Raw genomic sequence first — 14753 nt, forward strand, 5'->3', positions numbered from 1 at the left:
GGGAAGAGAAATTCATTTTTTTCTGTTTGTTTTTTAAGTCAAGTTGGTTCATGGTAGCAGGAGGGAACGAAGGTGGAACCACAATAAGAGACTGGAACCAATGGGTGGACCTTGTTGTTACCCAAGGGTTAGGGCACACACCCTTTTTGCCGGGACAGGCACACACTTGTAGACTCAGTGTGGACAGGAGGGTGTGAGGCGCTGCACTACCGATGGAATACCAGCTGCTGGTTGGTGGAAAACTTCTTCTGAGCTTTTCTGCAGCTGGTTGTGCTCGAGCACCCTGTTTACTGCTGCTTGGCGAGCCTGAGTCCTTCAGGATGTCGGGGAGATGAAGATTCCTTCAGCATGGTGCAGCGGGACATGACCATCCTGTCAGGTGAACTTGTGAGGACTCTTTCTATTGGAGGAGAATCTATTCAAACACTAAATGAGATTTCCATGATTTTGTGCTGCTGTTGATCGTACTTGAGGTTAAAAAGGAAGAATAAAACCTGTTATAACACGAACGAGTGTCGTCGGGGCAGAGGAAACAGGTGGCCCTCTGAGGCCAAGCTGACCTTTTTCCTCTAAAGTATAATGTAGAGGGATGGGGGTGTAGACACGCTAAAGGATGCTGTTTTTACGAAGGCAGCTCCTGACTCTCAGTGGCTGTCACTCGTCTTTCCAGTTTAACACTTGAATAAAGACAGGAGCTGGGACCGGCTCCAGGTAGAGCTGGAGATTAGCAGAAAGATGGGAAGGGAGACGCAACACAGGCCTGGAGCTGGGCGAAACTGGGTTAGAAGCGTCAGACTCTGCTCCAGATTGAAATGGAAATGACCCCGTCAGAACAGACTGTTCCAGAATTACAACATCTACAACCACTGGGATGAGATCGGGCTTTGAAAATCAGAAATATGTGGCAGAAAAAACTAGCAGTAATTACATTTTAATTATGACGTTTGGATGCGTCTTGGCCAAAACCACAGCAGTTAATATCGCTACTGAACCTTCTGGAAGGACCAGGAGTTGCTGCAGCGTTTAGACGTGTTTTTAAGACCCGTGGGCTCTAGTATTTAAAGAAAAATTACTCGTACAGTTTTGATTCATTCTATTTGCAAACTCCTCTTCACTGACCTGTTCATGAACATCAGATTGAAGCTAACTGATTTTTATGGTTCTGGCCATCCGCTGCCATGTTTTCCCCCTACCCGTCTGTCTGTGTGCATGTTAAAGTTCAATGACGCTTTCAGAGAAAATGCTGCACATACATGTACAGCTGAGTAACTTCTGGAGTCGACCCAATTCTGGTGATCCTTCACAGGCAGCTGTCCTTAGCAGACACAAGAACGACTACACTCAGTTGTAGGGATGTGAATTGGTAAAATTTTGGCGAGACGATACGATATATCACGATGCATGGCGATACATTCAGATGATATTGGTGATTTTTTTAGACTGAATTTGTTGTAGGAAAATTCAATAAACAGTCCAAACTGATGTGTAACATGTTTAACATGAGGTATCTGAACCATAATAGAGAGATTTACATTTCAGTGGTAGAAACAAAACCCATTGCACACTGCTGCCAACTAGTGGTCTGCGATTGAATTGCACCAAAAGAAAAGAAAATAAACAAATGTTTGCATGTAAATTCTCCCAAAAATTAAATACACGGTTTTTAAATATCGATATAATATTGCTGGAAAAAAAATCACGATATATTACCATATCTGTATTTTCTTACATCCCTACTCTGTTTGGAGCTAAACTTTGGTTTTTATTAGCAGAGACTCATTCATAACACATTCTGAGTGGTGGGCAAACCAGGTTGGCGCTAAGGTAATCGTTTCTCAACATAAGCTGTTATTTATCTGGTTTTAAAGGCACACTCTAATATCAGCTCCCTTCAATAACAGTAGGTTTGCATAACTTGCTAAACGTTCATCTTCAGTGACAGTGGCAGGGTAGTAAAATACCCACCTTGTAACCAAAGGGTAGCAGGATCGATCCCTGCTCAGTCTGTTACTGCCGTTGTGTCCTTGGGCAGGACACCTAACCCTCCTTGCCTGTTGGTGGTGGTCAGAGAGACCGGTGGCGCCTGTGCTCGACAGCCTCTCTTCTGTCAGTGCACCCAAGGCAGCTGTGGCTACGATGTAGCTCAGTACCCCCGCATGTGAATGTGCGTGTAGGTGAATGACATCTGTTGCTGCTGCAGTTAAAGTGAGGAGAACATTGGTTCATTACATAAATGATCATCTTAAACAATAACATCACAATCACACTTCCCAATATTTTGCAGCCCAGCGTTTGATGGTTTTTAGGTTAACCTTGTTGTGGCTGACTCCTGAAGCAGACGAGCTTCATGCTTTCATAAACATTCCTACTGGGGAAGTTCACCTTTTCTGTTTGTGTCGCTGCTGAAATTCCATCAGAGAGGTTTTGGATTATAAATGGTTTGCTGATTAAAACATAGAGATCACTCCATCCCCACGGCTGCATATTAATGACAAGTAAAGAAGCCACAGCTGATGTTGACTCATTCACACAAAAGTTTGTTTGACAGGTAGCAGAAATGATACATTTGCTTCTAGCAATGAATGCTGATGTGATTTTAACACATGCTTCAAGGAGCTGGTCCTGTTGGTTGCTAGATATGCAGCCCGGCTGAGCGAGGCCAGTTCAGCCCTGCAGTGATTCAGGGAACTGATGGTCCTGTTATGTAACAAACTGGGAGGCTGCCAGGCCTGCAACAGAGGCCCACAAGCACTTGAGTCAGACCAGGAGGAGGAGTGGTGGGGCGTGGATAAGATCACAGCATGGATAGGAGGCAAGAAAGTGAAAGAGATTAGATATTAAAGAAAAGAGTATTGCACATCTAAAACACACACTGTAAAAACTGATTTTAGAACAAGTTGTAAGTTAATGCAAACAACTGCAGTCATCAGAGTCTAGCTGCCAATCTTCACTACAACCGAACTTTTATTATGAAGTCATTGATTTGATGTTTCTCTACATTCCTGTAAAGTCTAACGTTGTTACAGCAACAGCTTTCAAGCACAAACATAAATCAAGTTTATGTTTAATTAAAACTCCCATCTGATAAACGGACCGTCACCTTCAGACCACACTTAACCAATCAGAGCTTTAGATCGCCCACACTTCACGCCTCGTGTCACTGTCAGCACCTGAACATGCAACACTTGGTAAGTGTCCATTTTCACAATATGTTCTGGCAGTCGGTATTTCTGCAAGCACCAACACACTCGCATGTTTGATTTGTGATCCAGTAAATTCCTGTAAGATAATGAGAAGTCAGGCAGCGTAGCCAGGCAGCCTCAGTCAGATCTGTTGCCTAAAGCTAAAGAAAAGCACTTTATCAGCTCTGCAGGTCTGCTCATAGCAACAGGAACACGCTACTTGCACACCCACAGGTACATGCCCACTCTTGTGGCGTGTGTGTGTGTGTGTTTGTGTGTGTGTGTGTGTGTGTGCATTTCAGTCTGAAAGAGCAGCCTTGGAGCAGGAACATAAGCACTGATGAACATTTTTCTCAGCAGAATGAATCAGTTTCCTACTATTGGCAAGCCTTTTAAGAACACTTGCACAGACGGATGTCAGGCTGCATACAGATTTAAACATGCAGCGTCTCATTTGGAGATGTTTCATCATGTAATTCAGGTACTGCAGCTGTTAATTTAAAAATACAAACATTTATGATTGATGCTGGGCTTCAGCATGTTTTAAAACAAGCCCCCATATTACTGGTATGAAAGTGAAACCAACACGGAAGTGACAAAAATGGCAGTTCCACCCTCATCCACTAGGGGCTGGTGTCAGAAGCAAGCAAATCCACATTGACTCCCATGTTAAAAATACCAATTTCACAGCAGAAATAAACATGTTTACAGCCTGGTACCAAAACATGTTTTTGGTTTAAATTATCTAGTTTACACTCATGACAACTCTGAGGGGGGAGAATTTTTTCCCCACTCTTCTGTTTAAGTGTATTAAAAGCCTAAAATTCTGAATAATTAATGAGCATCAGACCCACGTGACCACAGAGCTAGCTCCGGGAAAAGGCCTCAGCCTGAGCCTCGGCCTCGCCTATAAACTGTTCCGTGATTTTCAGTCTCTCAACTTAGACCATTGGTTGTGCCATTTGTGTTATTTTTGGATATTTTTGTGCAATTGTTGGACAAAATGACTTGCTGTGGCATTAATTGCACTAATAGAGCGTCCAAGGAGTCTCCACTTCATTTTTTTTCGGTAAGTAAAATTATATTTATGTATTTTAGGTCACTGCTGCTCTTGCGCTAGCTGAGCTTAGATTTTAACATGTACTGTTTAACCATGAAATTTAAATGTAATAGGGTAAAACCCAGTGCATTTAACATAATGCTGCACTTTAGAAAATGGGTTGAAATATAACATGTTGGTGGAGCTGGGTTCCGACTAGCCTGATTGGACCTTGTTTTCACACAAATGAACCCAGAATGATGTGAAATTGTGCTTTGTGCAACATAATTCTGGGTGCCATTTAAAAACCATAAGTGCTAATGACTCCATTCCTTTTTGTGGTTGTAGGGGCTGTTGATTGGAGTACACTAAAACAAACCTGATCTCTCTAGGACATTCAGAAGCCAAGTTATAAGCCCACACATGTGTAACTGGACTACTTCTTTAAAGTGACACCAGGCCCGGTGACCTTTGGGACATGGTTTTACCCCCTATAGGAATGTGCGATCATCTTGAAACGTTCAGATCACTTACAACTCAATAGATTCTACCTTCTTGTAGCGTTTCAGCCTGATTGGACCTTGTTTTCACACAAATGGACCCAGAATGATGTGAAATTGTGCTTCGTGCAACATAATTCTGGGTGCCATTTAAAAACCATAAGTGCTAATGACTCCATTCCTTTTTGTGGTTGTAGGGGCTGTTGATTGGAGTACACTAAAACAAACCTGATCTCTCTAGGACATTCAGAAGCCAAGTTATAATATGGTTCCCTCCCCTCAGCGGCAGCTCGGCGCATCTGTGACCGCTGCAGCGCTTGTCTGCTGCGCGGGCTGCCGGCTTGTGGAGCTCTCGGGAGACCTCTGTGTTCCTCCCGGTTTTACCCAGCGGTCAGCTCAGCGCATCTCTTACTCAGAAGCTCCAGTGTTATGCACAGTTAACTCCGGTTTTAGCTAGGTAGGTACCTCCATTAGCTTAGCTCCCACCTCGGCATTAGCTTTGGGTTAGCTTGTAGCTACATCGGATTAGTTCGACGGGTGTCGTCATTTGATCCTAGCCTTACAGCCCCACCCTCAGCTCCACGTCTTTTTCTTTTGGGAATTGTCTGGGTGTGATGGAACCTGTGACACGGTCAAAATGGCGGTGGTGGCCACCTCCCATTTTGGCTTAAAAACTTATTATTGGAGCCTATGGAAACAAATTGTCCAGTATTTATGTCGATGTTTTAAAATGAACTAGAAAATGTCTGAACAAACGTTTAAGAGTGCAAATGTGGTTAAATGTCCTTGTAAGGGCTGACACAGCAACATTACATTTAGGCCTAAGGAAACGGCAACATTCACTATTTCACATTTTTACAGCACCTGTGAGACAGACCCCCAAACGGATGAAAGCAGGGTTATTGTTGAAAAGTAAAAGGAGTAACTACAAACCTGGAGAGCATTGATGTTAGGAGGACCTGTTGGTCACACACGTGAATGTTTGTTTGTCCACAGCGTTTTGTGTAAAGATACGAGTTATAATGAAAAAAAACTTTCTAAATATGTTTTAAATTCTATAAGTCCTGAAACCCTGGGAGGGTTTATTAGCCTGGCAAGAAATCTTATACAGTATATGTGAATATATGTGATGACCACGACCCATAGACAGAGCTCAGTCAAGGGCCGGAGTCTATGGTTGTCTTTCAAACTGTCTCCGTATGTATTGAACAGTTCTAGGATCAATCAGAGCAACAAACAATGTGATGTACTCATTGCTACAGAAATCAGTCAATGGTGTAGTCTACTATACACCATTGAAGAAGAAGAATGCATTCTTATTCAAATAAAGGACTTAAGTACTTCTATCTGAAAAGCCCAAGTCTAAATTGTCCAAAGTTGTCAAAGCTGTTTCAAATGAGCACCATTCCTGACCCGACTCAAACTTTGTAATTAATATCCATTCCAACTTTGGCGCTAAGCCCGCCCAAGACCTCTCTACAAACATAGAGCACTGTGACTGGCCTGGCTTAAATGTTGTTCAAGCTAATGGTAGACCTGCTCAGGTGACTAGATCGACCTGCATAGCTACTGCAACGGATGGCCTAGATTTCCTGACTAAGGGTTCATGAGAAAACTGGCATATTAGAGGGAAAATAGACAAAAATACCCCATTTTGATGTATAGTTTGTGTACTAAAGAGTAATATTCAGTCATGTGAAGTCCAGCTTCCTGTAACCAGTTTAGACTTTGTGTAATTTCTCCACAGTGAAGTCCACCTCAGCTCCAAATGGGGTGGAGTTTTCACCTGTTACACCACAGTCTCATTGTTGTCTATTTTTTTTTCTTTCGTCAACACTGTCTAAAATAGACCAGAACCTGATGGAACCTCATGTTTCGATGTATAATTTGAACATTTTGCCTAAAAGCTGCAGGGTGTGAGGATGGCCAAGCGTATCAGGATAATTGTGACCAGAATAGTAAGGAAGACGCTTCAGTGTTTATGCATAAACCTAAAACCACAGCATCGTCCTGTTCAAAATGTCAGCTTTTACAAATGTGTGAGTGATGGTTTCAGTTGTTGCACTCGTCCCTGCTGCCACAGGTGCAAATCTACGACTGTGGAAACCCTCAGCCACACAAACACAGGTTATGTATCCTCTACTCAGTCTAATTCACCTAGTCTCTGCCTCTGCTTTGCTCTGGTGTTTATGAATAATAGAACAACCTTTAGCTGTTGACTCACATGCCAGCAGCGAATGTGGCACACTCTAAGTTGGCCGATGAGGTCGGTTTTGTTAGGGTGACTCAGACGGAAGCCTGGAGATCCACAGTTGCAACAGCAGCAGTAAAACTCAAAGCTGCAGGCTAGACTTTGCCTTGTCCTTTTATCTGATTGGATAAACTGATGTGACTTCTGTATGACGACAGGTGTCTGATTCTGAATCTTCCTAACGTGCTAATTGGTCTTAACTGAATTTGAACTAGAGGGTTTAGTTTAGTTTTTTGTGTTCATTAAGAAATGAGCAAACAAGGCAAAAAGACTGAATTGTGAGAACTCATCCTTTTAAACCCTTTATTTCTCATGTAACGTAATATGTGTTCTTGATTTTGCAACTACAAGTTACTTGTATTAAAAAATAGAAAGCTGTGACCCGATTGGGCTGAGTATAATAAAAACCTGACACTCAGGCAAATTAACAGGCAGGCTTTTATTAGATGCTACACTCTGCAGTATCAGAAAGAGGAGATATAGGCCGTTTCTCAATGCCAACGTACGTTGGACGTTCTTGGCAAGTACAGCAGAAAGTATGTTTTCTTTATTCTACGGTTAAACAATGAAAATTTTACTATGAAAATGAAAATAAAAATTCTAGTTTATCCTTTAAATAACAAAATAAAAATCAAAACATTTATTTTGTATAAGATTTGGTCCACTTTTGATCAAAACTGATAAAATACCAGCTTATTTGCTTTTGTGGTATTGTCAGAAAAAAACACAGCAAAATTTACAGGTTACACTCAATTTTATACAACAGACCACCTTTTTATTTATTTATTTAGACTTAATCTTTTTTTTTATATAAAACACTACAGTTGTGAGATATAAGGCCTTTTCTGTTTGGGGTTTGCAGAAGAATGCGTTGATGCATCCTCGATACAATGGCCGGAGCAAGAAAACATCCAGAAACTTTGAGCGTTCTTCATACGCACTTAGGATTGGAACGGTACTTAGGCCAACGTTGATGACGTTTCACAAGTCCATGAGAACACAAGTTCAGACAATTGTGCATACTGCGAAATGTCCACGAAGAAAGAAGAGAAGGAAGGAAGAGGTGTGGAAACTTCACAGAGTAAAACTCTTTAGCACAGGATTTAGTTTACAGAAAATACCTTCATTCATGAACTCATCCTCTCTATGTATGTATGTATGTATGTATGTAGCTTCTTGTTTAGGAGTAGACCAGTTGTAGAAAAGTCCTGGTTTCTCTCTAAATAAAACAAGAGGTTAGGATGTTTTTAACAGTAAAATGATTTTCAGATGTTTGGATTATGTAACAGAGCTGTCACCCCCTGGGAAAACACCAACCAGTCCTTCTCTTATTCAGCTTTATTTTTAAGTTGCTTTTCCTATGAGCTTTTCTCTTAAAACAATTAGTTTGACTACTTCTACTTCCATGATGGCCGCCAGGCTAATCGCCAGTTGTGACTTTATTAATAAGAGTCTCTAATGAATTTCTTCAACATTAACTTTAGGTCGCACCCTCTCACCTGGAAATAGTCAAAGTAAATCCTAATAGTAGTTTTACTGTAGTTGTTGAAACATTTAAAGGTGTGGTACACTGACATTTTTTTAATGATTATTTCTGATTATAATCCATCACTGAGTTGAAAATAGTCTCCTACACCCATCTCCTGCGTTAGCTGATAGAAAATAGACAGTGAAACTCTAGGATTTGAAAATCCTGACAACAGTTCGGCTAGTAGAAGCTAACCGTTAGCATTAACAGCTTCATTACACAGAAACACACCTCTAGACTTGTGTTATTTGCAGAGATAAAACATCCACTTTGCAAGTCAGGGGTAGAGTCATGTTGCTGTTATCCAATCTAAGGCATGTTGTCCAAATATCCGGAAGAATCCATGTCCTACTGGCACAAGTACAGGCTGTAATTAACTGTAAAGGATTTGCAACCAAGTATTGAAATGTGTAAGTTTGATTTATGGTTCTTATTCTGTCCCATTACTTTTGGTCCCTTAACAAGTGAGAGGCACATATGCAAACTGTTAAATAAAAGCTGAGGGTCTGCAGTTAAAGCACATCTTGTTTGTTTCATCTGATATCCATTGTGGTGGTGTATAGAGCCAAAAATGTTAGCATTGTGTCGATGTCCCAATATTTACGGGCCTGACTGTATATCTGCTGTACCAAAAAGACTTGCAATGACTTCATCTCTAAAGAGAGAGTTGGTGTGCAAGCCTCCTGCAGTCCATTTACCTCTTAGTACAAACAGGGACTTCAGAAAGTGATTAAGTGCAGCTTCACAGTTGGCTTGTTTACATTTCGTCCTGGTTTCCACATCCCCTCCACGTAATTGCACACATGTTGCCATGGACCCCCAAGTGTCTTCAGTGACATCAGCAGTGCTTGATAACATCCAAATAGTTTACCTGATTTTGTTTGCAGTTCAGGAATGTTAACAGATAGCTTCTGAGAAGTCCTAGTCTGATGTCGCTGTTGATCATCAGCTAAACGTAGGGAGTGTTGGTGAATTCCACAGCAGACAGGGGGACCAGGGAGTCATTTCAAAAGTCGTCGTCGTCTTCCTCCGCTTATCTGGGTCTGGGTCGCGGGGGCAGCATCCCAACTAGGGAGCTCCAGACTGTCCTCTCCCGGGCCTTCTCCACCAGCTCCTCCGGCAGGACTCCAAGGCGTTCCCGGACCAGATTGAAGATTTAACCTCTCCAACGTGTCCTGGGTCGACCCGGGGGCCTCCTGCCGGCAGGACATGCCCGAAACACCTCCCTGGGGAGGCATTTCAAAAGTAAAAAATAAAAAATACTTTCTGCTCTTGAGCCTGGAATGCTAATGGTTTGTCTGACCTGTGGTGAACTGACACAAAGTTGGTTTCTTTTGGGCTCTTCTAGTTAGTTCATTCTTTAAATATTTCCTGCTGATTAAGTGATGCGATACCTTATCAGAACCCATCACATCCCGGAGAAACTTGAGCACATTTCTGCGTGGTGACAGTTTCTTTAAGGTTATTTACAACATGTTTTAGTTTCTTATCATTTTTATAGATTGATCATGATGTTGAAAATTGCATGATGCATCCATTTTTGATACAGGTTGTTATGTAAGCATATTAAAACAAAGTTAAAACCTTCCTTGATATAATATCGCAGGAACAAATATGATATATTGCTATATCTATATTTCTTACATCTCTAGAGGAGCATGGCCTTTTGTGATCTAAAGTAAAAAGTACCTTTGCAAAAGCATTTAACCCTCTGGAGGCAGGCGTTGCAAATTTGCAACGCTAAAACCTACCTACCTGGTTACTCCACATATGTATTTCATGAGCATTTTTAACTCAGAAGTACCTGAAGGACTTAGTTGTTCGTCCTTTTATCAAAACTTATTTTGAGCCTGAGAGGGTTAAAGGTCATCCTAAACAGTCACTGACAGTTTCAGGACATTTAGCTCTGAAGAGTGCTAATCATTACATCGGACCTTACTGAAGAAGCTTTATTGAGTCTGTGGAAATCACCAACTGTTGTGGATGATTTCTTTTCCTTTTACATTTTCTCGGAAATGCTTTGAACGATAGAGGAAAACTTAAATAACTGTCAGGGGTTAAACAATGTTCCAGGAATGTTCTTGATGCCTGAATGACGGCACCTTGTTTTATCTTTTAAAGGTTAAAACAATCTCTCATCTGTTGGCTGATACCGTAACTGTCCATGAGGACATCCAGCATTCAGAAACGTTCTTCGGGAACACATTTTGTGTTTTCTGTGCATGCAGCCTTTTTCTAACTGCACAGAAAAGCCGTCCTGACAAATAAGTACAGAGATAGACCGGCTCCATTTAGTACTACACTTGAATCTATTATATTTTTTGAGCACATATTAATTTACAATATATTGTGTCAATCCAATGACTGTTGTGAGTTTGGTTACACACAAACAGACACTCGGTGAGATAAACTGGACTCAGGTTCTGCTGATCCGTAGGGGAAGCTTGATAAATAGTGAGAAAATTTTTACTAACCCTAAAACCATAAACACCAACCGTCCAATTCTGCTTCAGTCAGACAAGCAAAGTTATCTGATTAACTGGAGATGAATTATACATCCCTGTGAAACTGGCCCTGTATTTGTTAGGGCTTTTTACATTCAAATGAATGACAAAATAAATTTGTGGGATTTTTGGATGACTGTCTGAATACTAGGGATGTAAGAAAATGTCAATTATGGCAATATATCGTGATATTTCCCCCAACGATATATCAATATTCAAAAGTAGTGTTTCGAAAATATCGATATCGCAATATATCGTGATATTTTCCCCAGCGATGTTATATCGATATTCAAAAGCAGTGTATCGAAAATATCAATATCGCAATATATTGTGATATTTTTTCTTGCAAAAATGTATCGATATTCAAAAGTCGTGTATCTAATTTTTGGAAGAATTTACATGGAAACATTTGTGTATTTTCTTTTCTTGTGGTACAGTTCAAATGCCGACCACTAGTTGGCAGCAGTGTGTAATGGGTTTTGTTTCTACCATTGAAATGTAAATCCCTCTGTTATGGTTAAACATGTTAAGTATCAGTTTGGACTGTTTATTGAATTTTCCTGTAATAAATTTAGTCAAAAAAATCGCCAATATCGTCTGAATGTATTGCAATATATCGTGATATATTGCATCATCTCCCCTGTATCGTAATACGTATTGTATCGCCAGAATTTCACCAATACACATCCCAAATCTGAATACGTTAAGTTTGTAAAAAGGCTGCTATCGGGACCTGTGACCACCAGTAGGTGGCACTTGCTATGTTTTGGTTTATTGTACAGGTGTTTGTTTTGTTTGAATGTTTAGAGAGAGAGTGTGTGTGTGTGTGTGTGTGTGTGTGTGTGTGTGTGTGTTGATCAGTTACAACAGAAAACACATTTTCTGTAATAAAAGCCTTTCTTTTTCCACTTATAAGTTCAGAAACCCTCAGGGACCATTTTAACAGAATATGAAGTTTTGTTTTAGCCTCTTTTAGCTTTGTTTTTGTTCCTTGTTATGTTTGACAGAGATTACTTGATGAACACTTAAATGTTGATTTTAATTTTTCTAATAGATTAAATACACCCTTTTCCTGTCCTGACATGCCCCTAATTAAACCTTGAGGGTGTTTGTTGTCCCTGTGCTTCCTGTCCTGACTAAATCATAACACAGGTGGACTTAAATCTCACACTCCTAGGAGACTGTAATTGTAGTAGCAGACAGTGTTTGTTTAAGGTGTTGTCCCATGTGTCACCTGTAGGATGAAAGTGTGTTGTACGAGTCATACTTGGTAGGCATTTTCTCTCTGCTGTTTATGCGGTAAAGGAATCTAAAGAGGCCATGTGCTGTTTTTCTGTCTTATATTGTATCAAACGTTGCTTTAATACAGTGAGGCCTAACCTTTTCCTGTGAGTCTGTGGACTGTGGTGTGTGTGTGTGCCTCAAAGTAACATTACCCTGCAACTGCACAGGTGATACTGAGCTGAATATAGCCCACTTATGACCAGCTGGCCTAGCTATTTAAAACCAGACCAGAGGAGGGGTCCCGGGTGGTGTTCACCAGCAATGTACAGGAGACTCGGATAAAGTTGTGATGCATCAGAGTTTAACCTTTTGGACTCCGTCGTACCTAAAAATGCTCCACCTTTACATAAAAGCAGACCTTCAACAGACTTTTGTTGATGACTGGATGTTAATGTGTTACTGAGATGAACTGATTAAGGTGGATGAGGTCATGATTTCAAATGTTTACTGCTTGTCCAATAAAAGCTGCTCGTGATCGGACTGAGTCACCGTTTGTCAAAGGAAGCCTTTGTTTTAGCACACCTTGTGTGTGTTGCTGCTGTGATTTCAGGTCTGTGTGGTGTGTCTGTGCTCAACAGGAGGAGGTTTGTGTGTGGCAGCCCCCCTGAGCTTGTAACTTAATGAATGACAACAGCTGAGCAGGAGAACTTTATCAGCAACACTTGGTGTGTGTGTGTGTGAGAGTGAGTGAGAGAATGAGAGAGAGAGATTCAGGAGGAGTTGCAACCAAAGCGGTCTTGCCGGGGACACTCTAGTTGAGTTCACTGCCGTCTTGTCTTCCTCAGCCGGTGGCCTCTTTTCCGTTTGCTCTGCTCAGCCTCTCTCGTCCTTTTTGTCCACAACTTGCTCTTTAGATCCCTTAAACCCGGCTCTTTGAGAAACTGCAGAACGGTGCTGTCGTGACTTGCCGGCTGCTACTGCAAGGAAAAGAGATCTGAAGGAAGAAGAGAGGGAGAGAAGCTGAGACAGAATAATCGATCACCCGGTTCAGAGGAGACTGAGAGGAGAGGAGAAGAGCCTCGGCAGGACCAGTGTTTTATCCGAGCAGTTAGAAGTTTATAGGAGACATCCACCGACTGTGAGTCCTCTAAAGTGTTGGAATTCTGTCCCTTTGACTTCAAGGGCATCAAGATTTCGGGACATCTGACACATTGAGGACTCCTCCTGCCAATGCACTCAACATCAGGGACTTTACAAGAGGACCTCTTTTAAATCCAATTTTCAATGCTTAATGAATAATAGATCTCCAGCCTGAATGATAATGCTGGACACCAACCACTGCCTGTCCTTTGAACCCTCCCCCTTGGGCTCTCCCCCAATGGCAGACGACATAGACAAGGCTGACCTGAAGATGGATCATGACAGACTTGTCTATCACAGCCTGAAAGAAGGTGGGCAATCCAGAGTCTTCTATCAGATCCTGTTTGTGATAGATTTACAGATCAGTTATTTTATGGCTACGTATAATTAGGTGATGGTGTTTTGCTGAAGTTAAGCCATTTACTGGTGTGTGTTGAGTGGAGGACAGTTGAAGAGGTTATGATTTAGCTGAAACACTTTCAATGAAGCTTTCTGTTAAACTAAGAAGACACCCGTAATTTTTAGCCTAACTCTCCCTTTCTTTAAAGCAGAGCAGCTCAATCATTATAGTTTTCATGCAAACAGTCAAATAAAAATGTGTGTTGAATGTTATTCTCTGAAGCTCTCTGCATGTCCATTCGTACAGCAAATATATAACAAGGTAATCAGGGTTCCCACGCATCCTGGAAAACCTGGAAAATGGTAGACCAATTTTCCAGTCATGGAAAACACATGGAAAATGCGAAAATTAGGAAAATGTCCTGGAAATGTTTGAGTTGTCCTGGAGAATTATTTTCCCTCCTTGTGAATAAATACAAACGGGTAAACATTTTACGCATGAATTTCTGTTTTCAGCTGCGTTCGGTGGGTTTCAGGCTGTAGTGCTTGTCTGCTTTCATTTCTGCATTCAGCCGGCACCGCGCCCCACGTGACGCTACCAACCAATCAAGTTGCTTAGAACAGGTCTGCCTCCCTGTGTGTCCATCTGTCTTTGTTGCTAGATTTACCAATTTTTCATACTCAAGTAAAGATTTATTTCTCCGAAGACGGGCCAAAGCTAGCGACTTTCAGCTTAAGAGTGCTGCTGTATCGCAATTTATCAAGTGAGAGGTTTTTCTCCCTCTCTCTGTTAATTGACAGAGGGGCAAATGGAGAGCTGTAGTGTGTCGTCACTATGGTGACCAGAGCGGGAGAGCCCCACATTCTTATGACTTTTCTTACGTCCACTAAATTGAAACTTGTGTCCTGCATTATTGACAGTCTCCCGTTTCGAGTTTGTCTTGCATAAACTGTCCGTGTCCATGAATTTTAAAGACGCACTTTGATATCAAGAAAGCGCTTATTTTCGAACGGTGGAACATTATTTTAGGTTTCGTGCGAAAATA

The 14753-nt window shown here is 41.4% G+C and overlaps 1 protein-coding gene across 5 annotated transcripts in view; it reads left to right on the forward strand.

The window, feature by feature from the left end:
• The window catches only part of mrtfab (myocardin related transcription factor Ab), a 47921-nt gene that overhangs the window by 6660 nt on the left and 26508 nt on the right, over positions 1-14753 (forward strand). The window contains exon 1 of one of the 5 annotated variants that reach the window (XM_015963670.3): positions 126-379. The exons of 3 other annotated variants lie outside the window; for them this stretch is intronic. In XM_015963670.3, the coding sequence (XP_015819156.2) occupies positions 349-379 (31 nt within the window). In that variant the 5' untranslated portion in view covers positions 126-348. Of the gene's footprint in view, positions 1-125; positions 380-13319; positions 13680-14753 lie in introns of those variants that run through there. One more of the 5 variants, XM_054749029.2, reaches the window with a different exon arrangement.

Source organism: Nothobranchius furzeri, chromosome 16 (assembly GCF_043380555.1).
Source record: "Nothobranchius furzeri strain GRZ-AD chromosome 16, NfurGRZ-RIMD1, whole genome shotgun sequence".
Taxonomy (NCBI): Eukaryota; Metazoa; Chordata; class Actinopteri; order Cyprinodontiformes; family Nothobranchiidae; genus Nothobranchius; species Nothobranchius furzeri.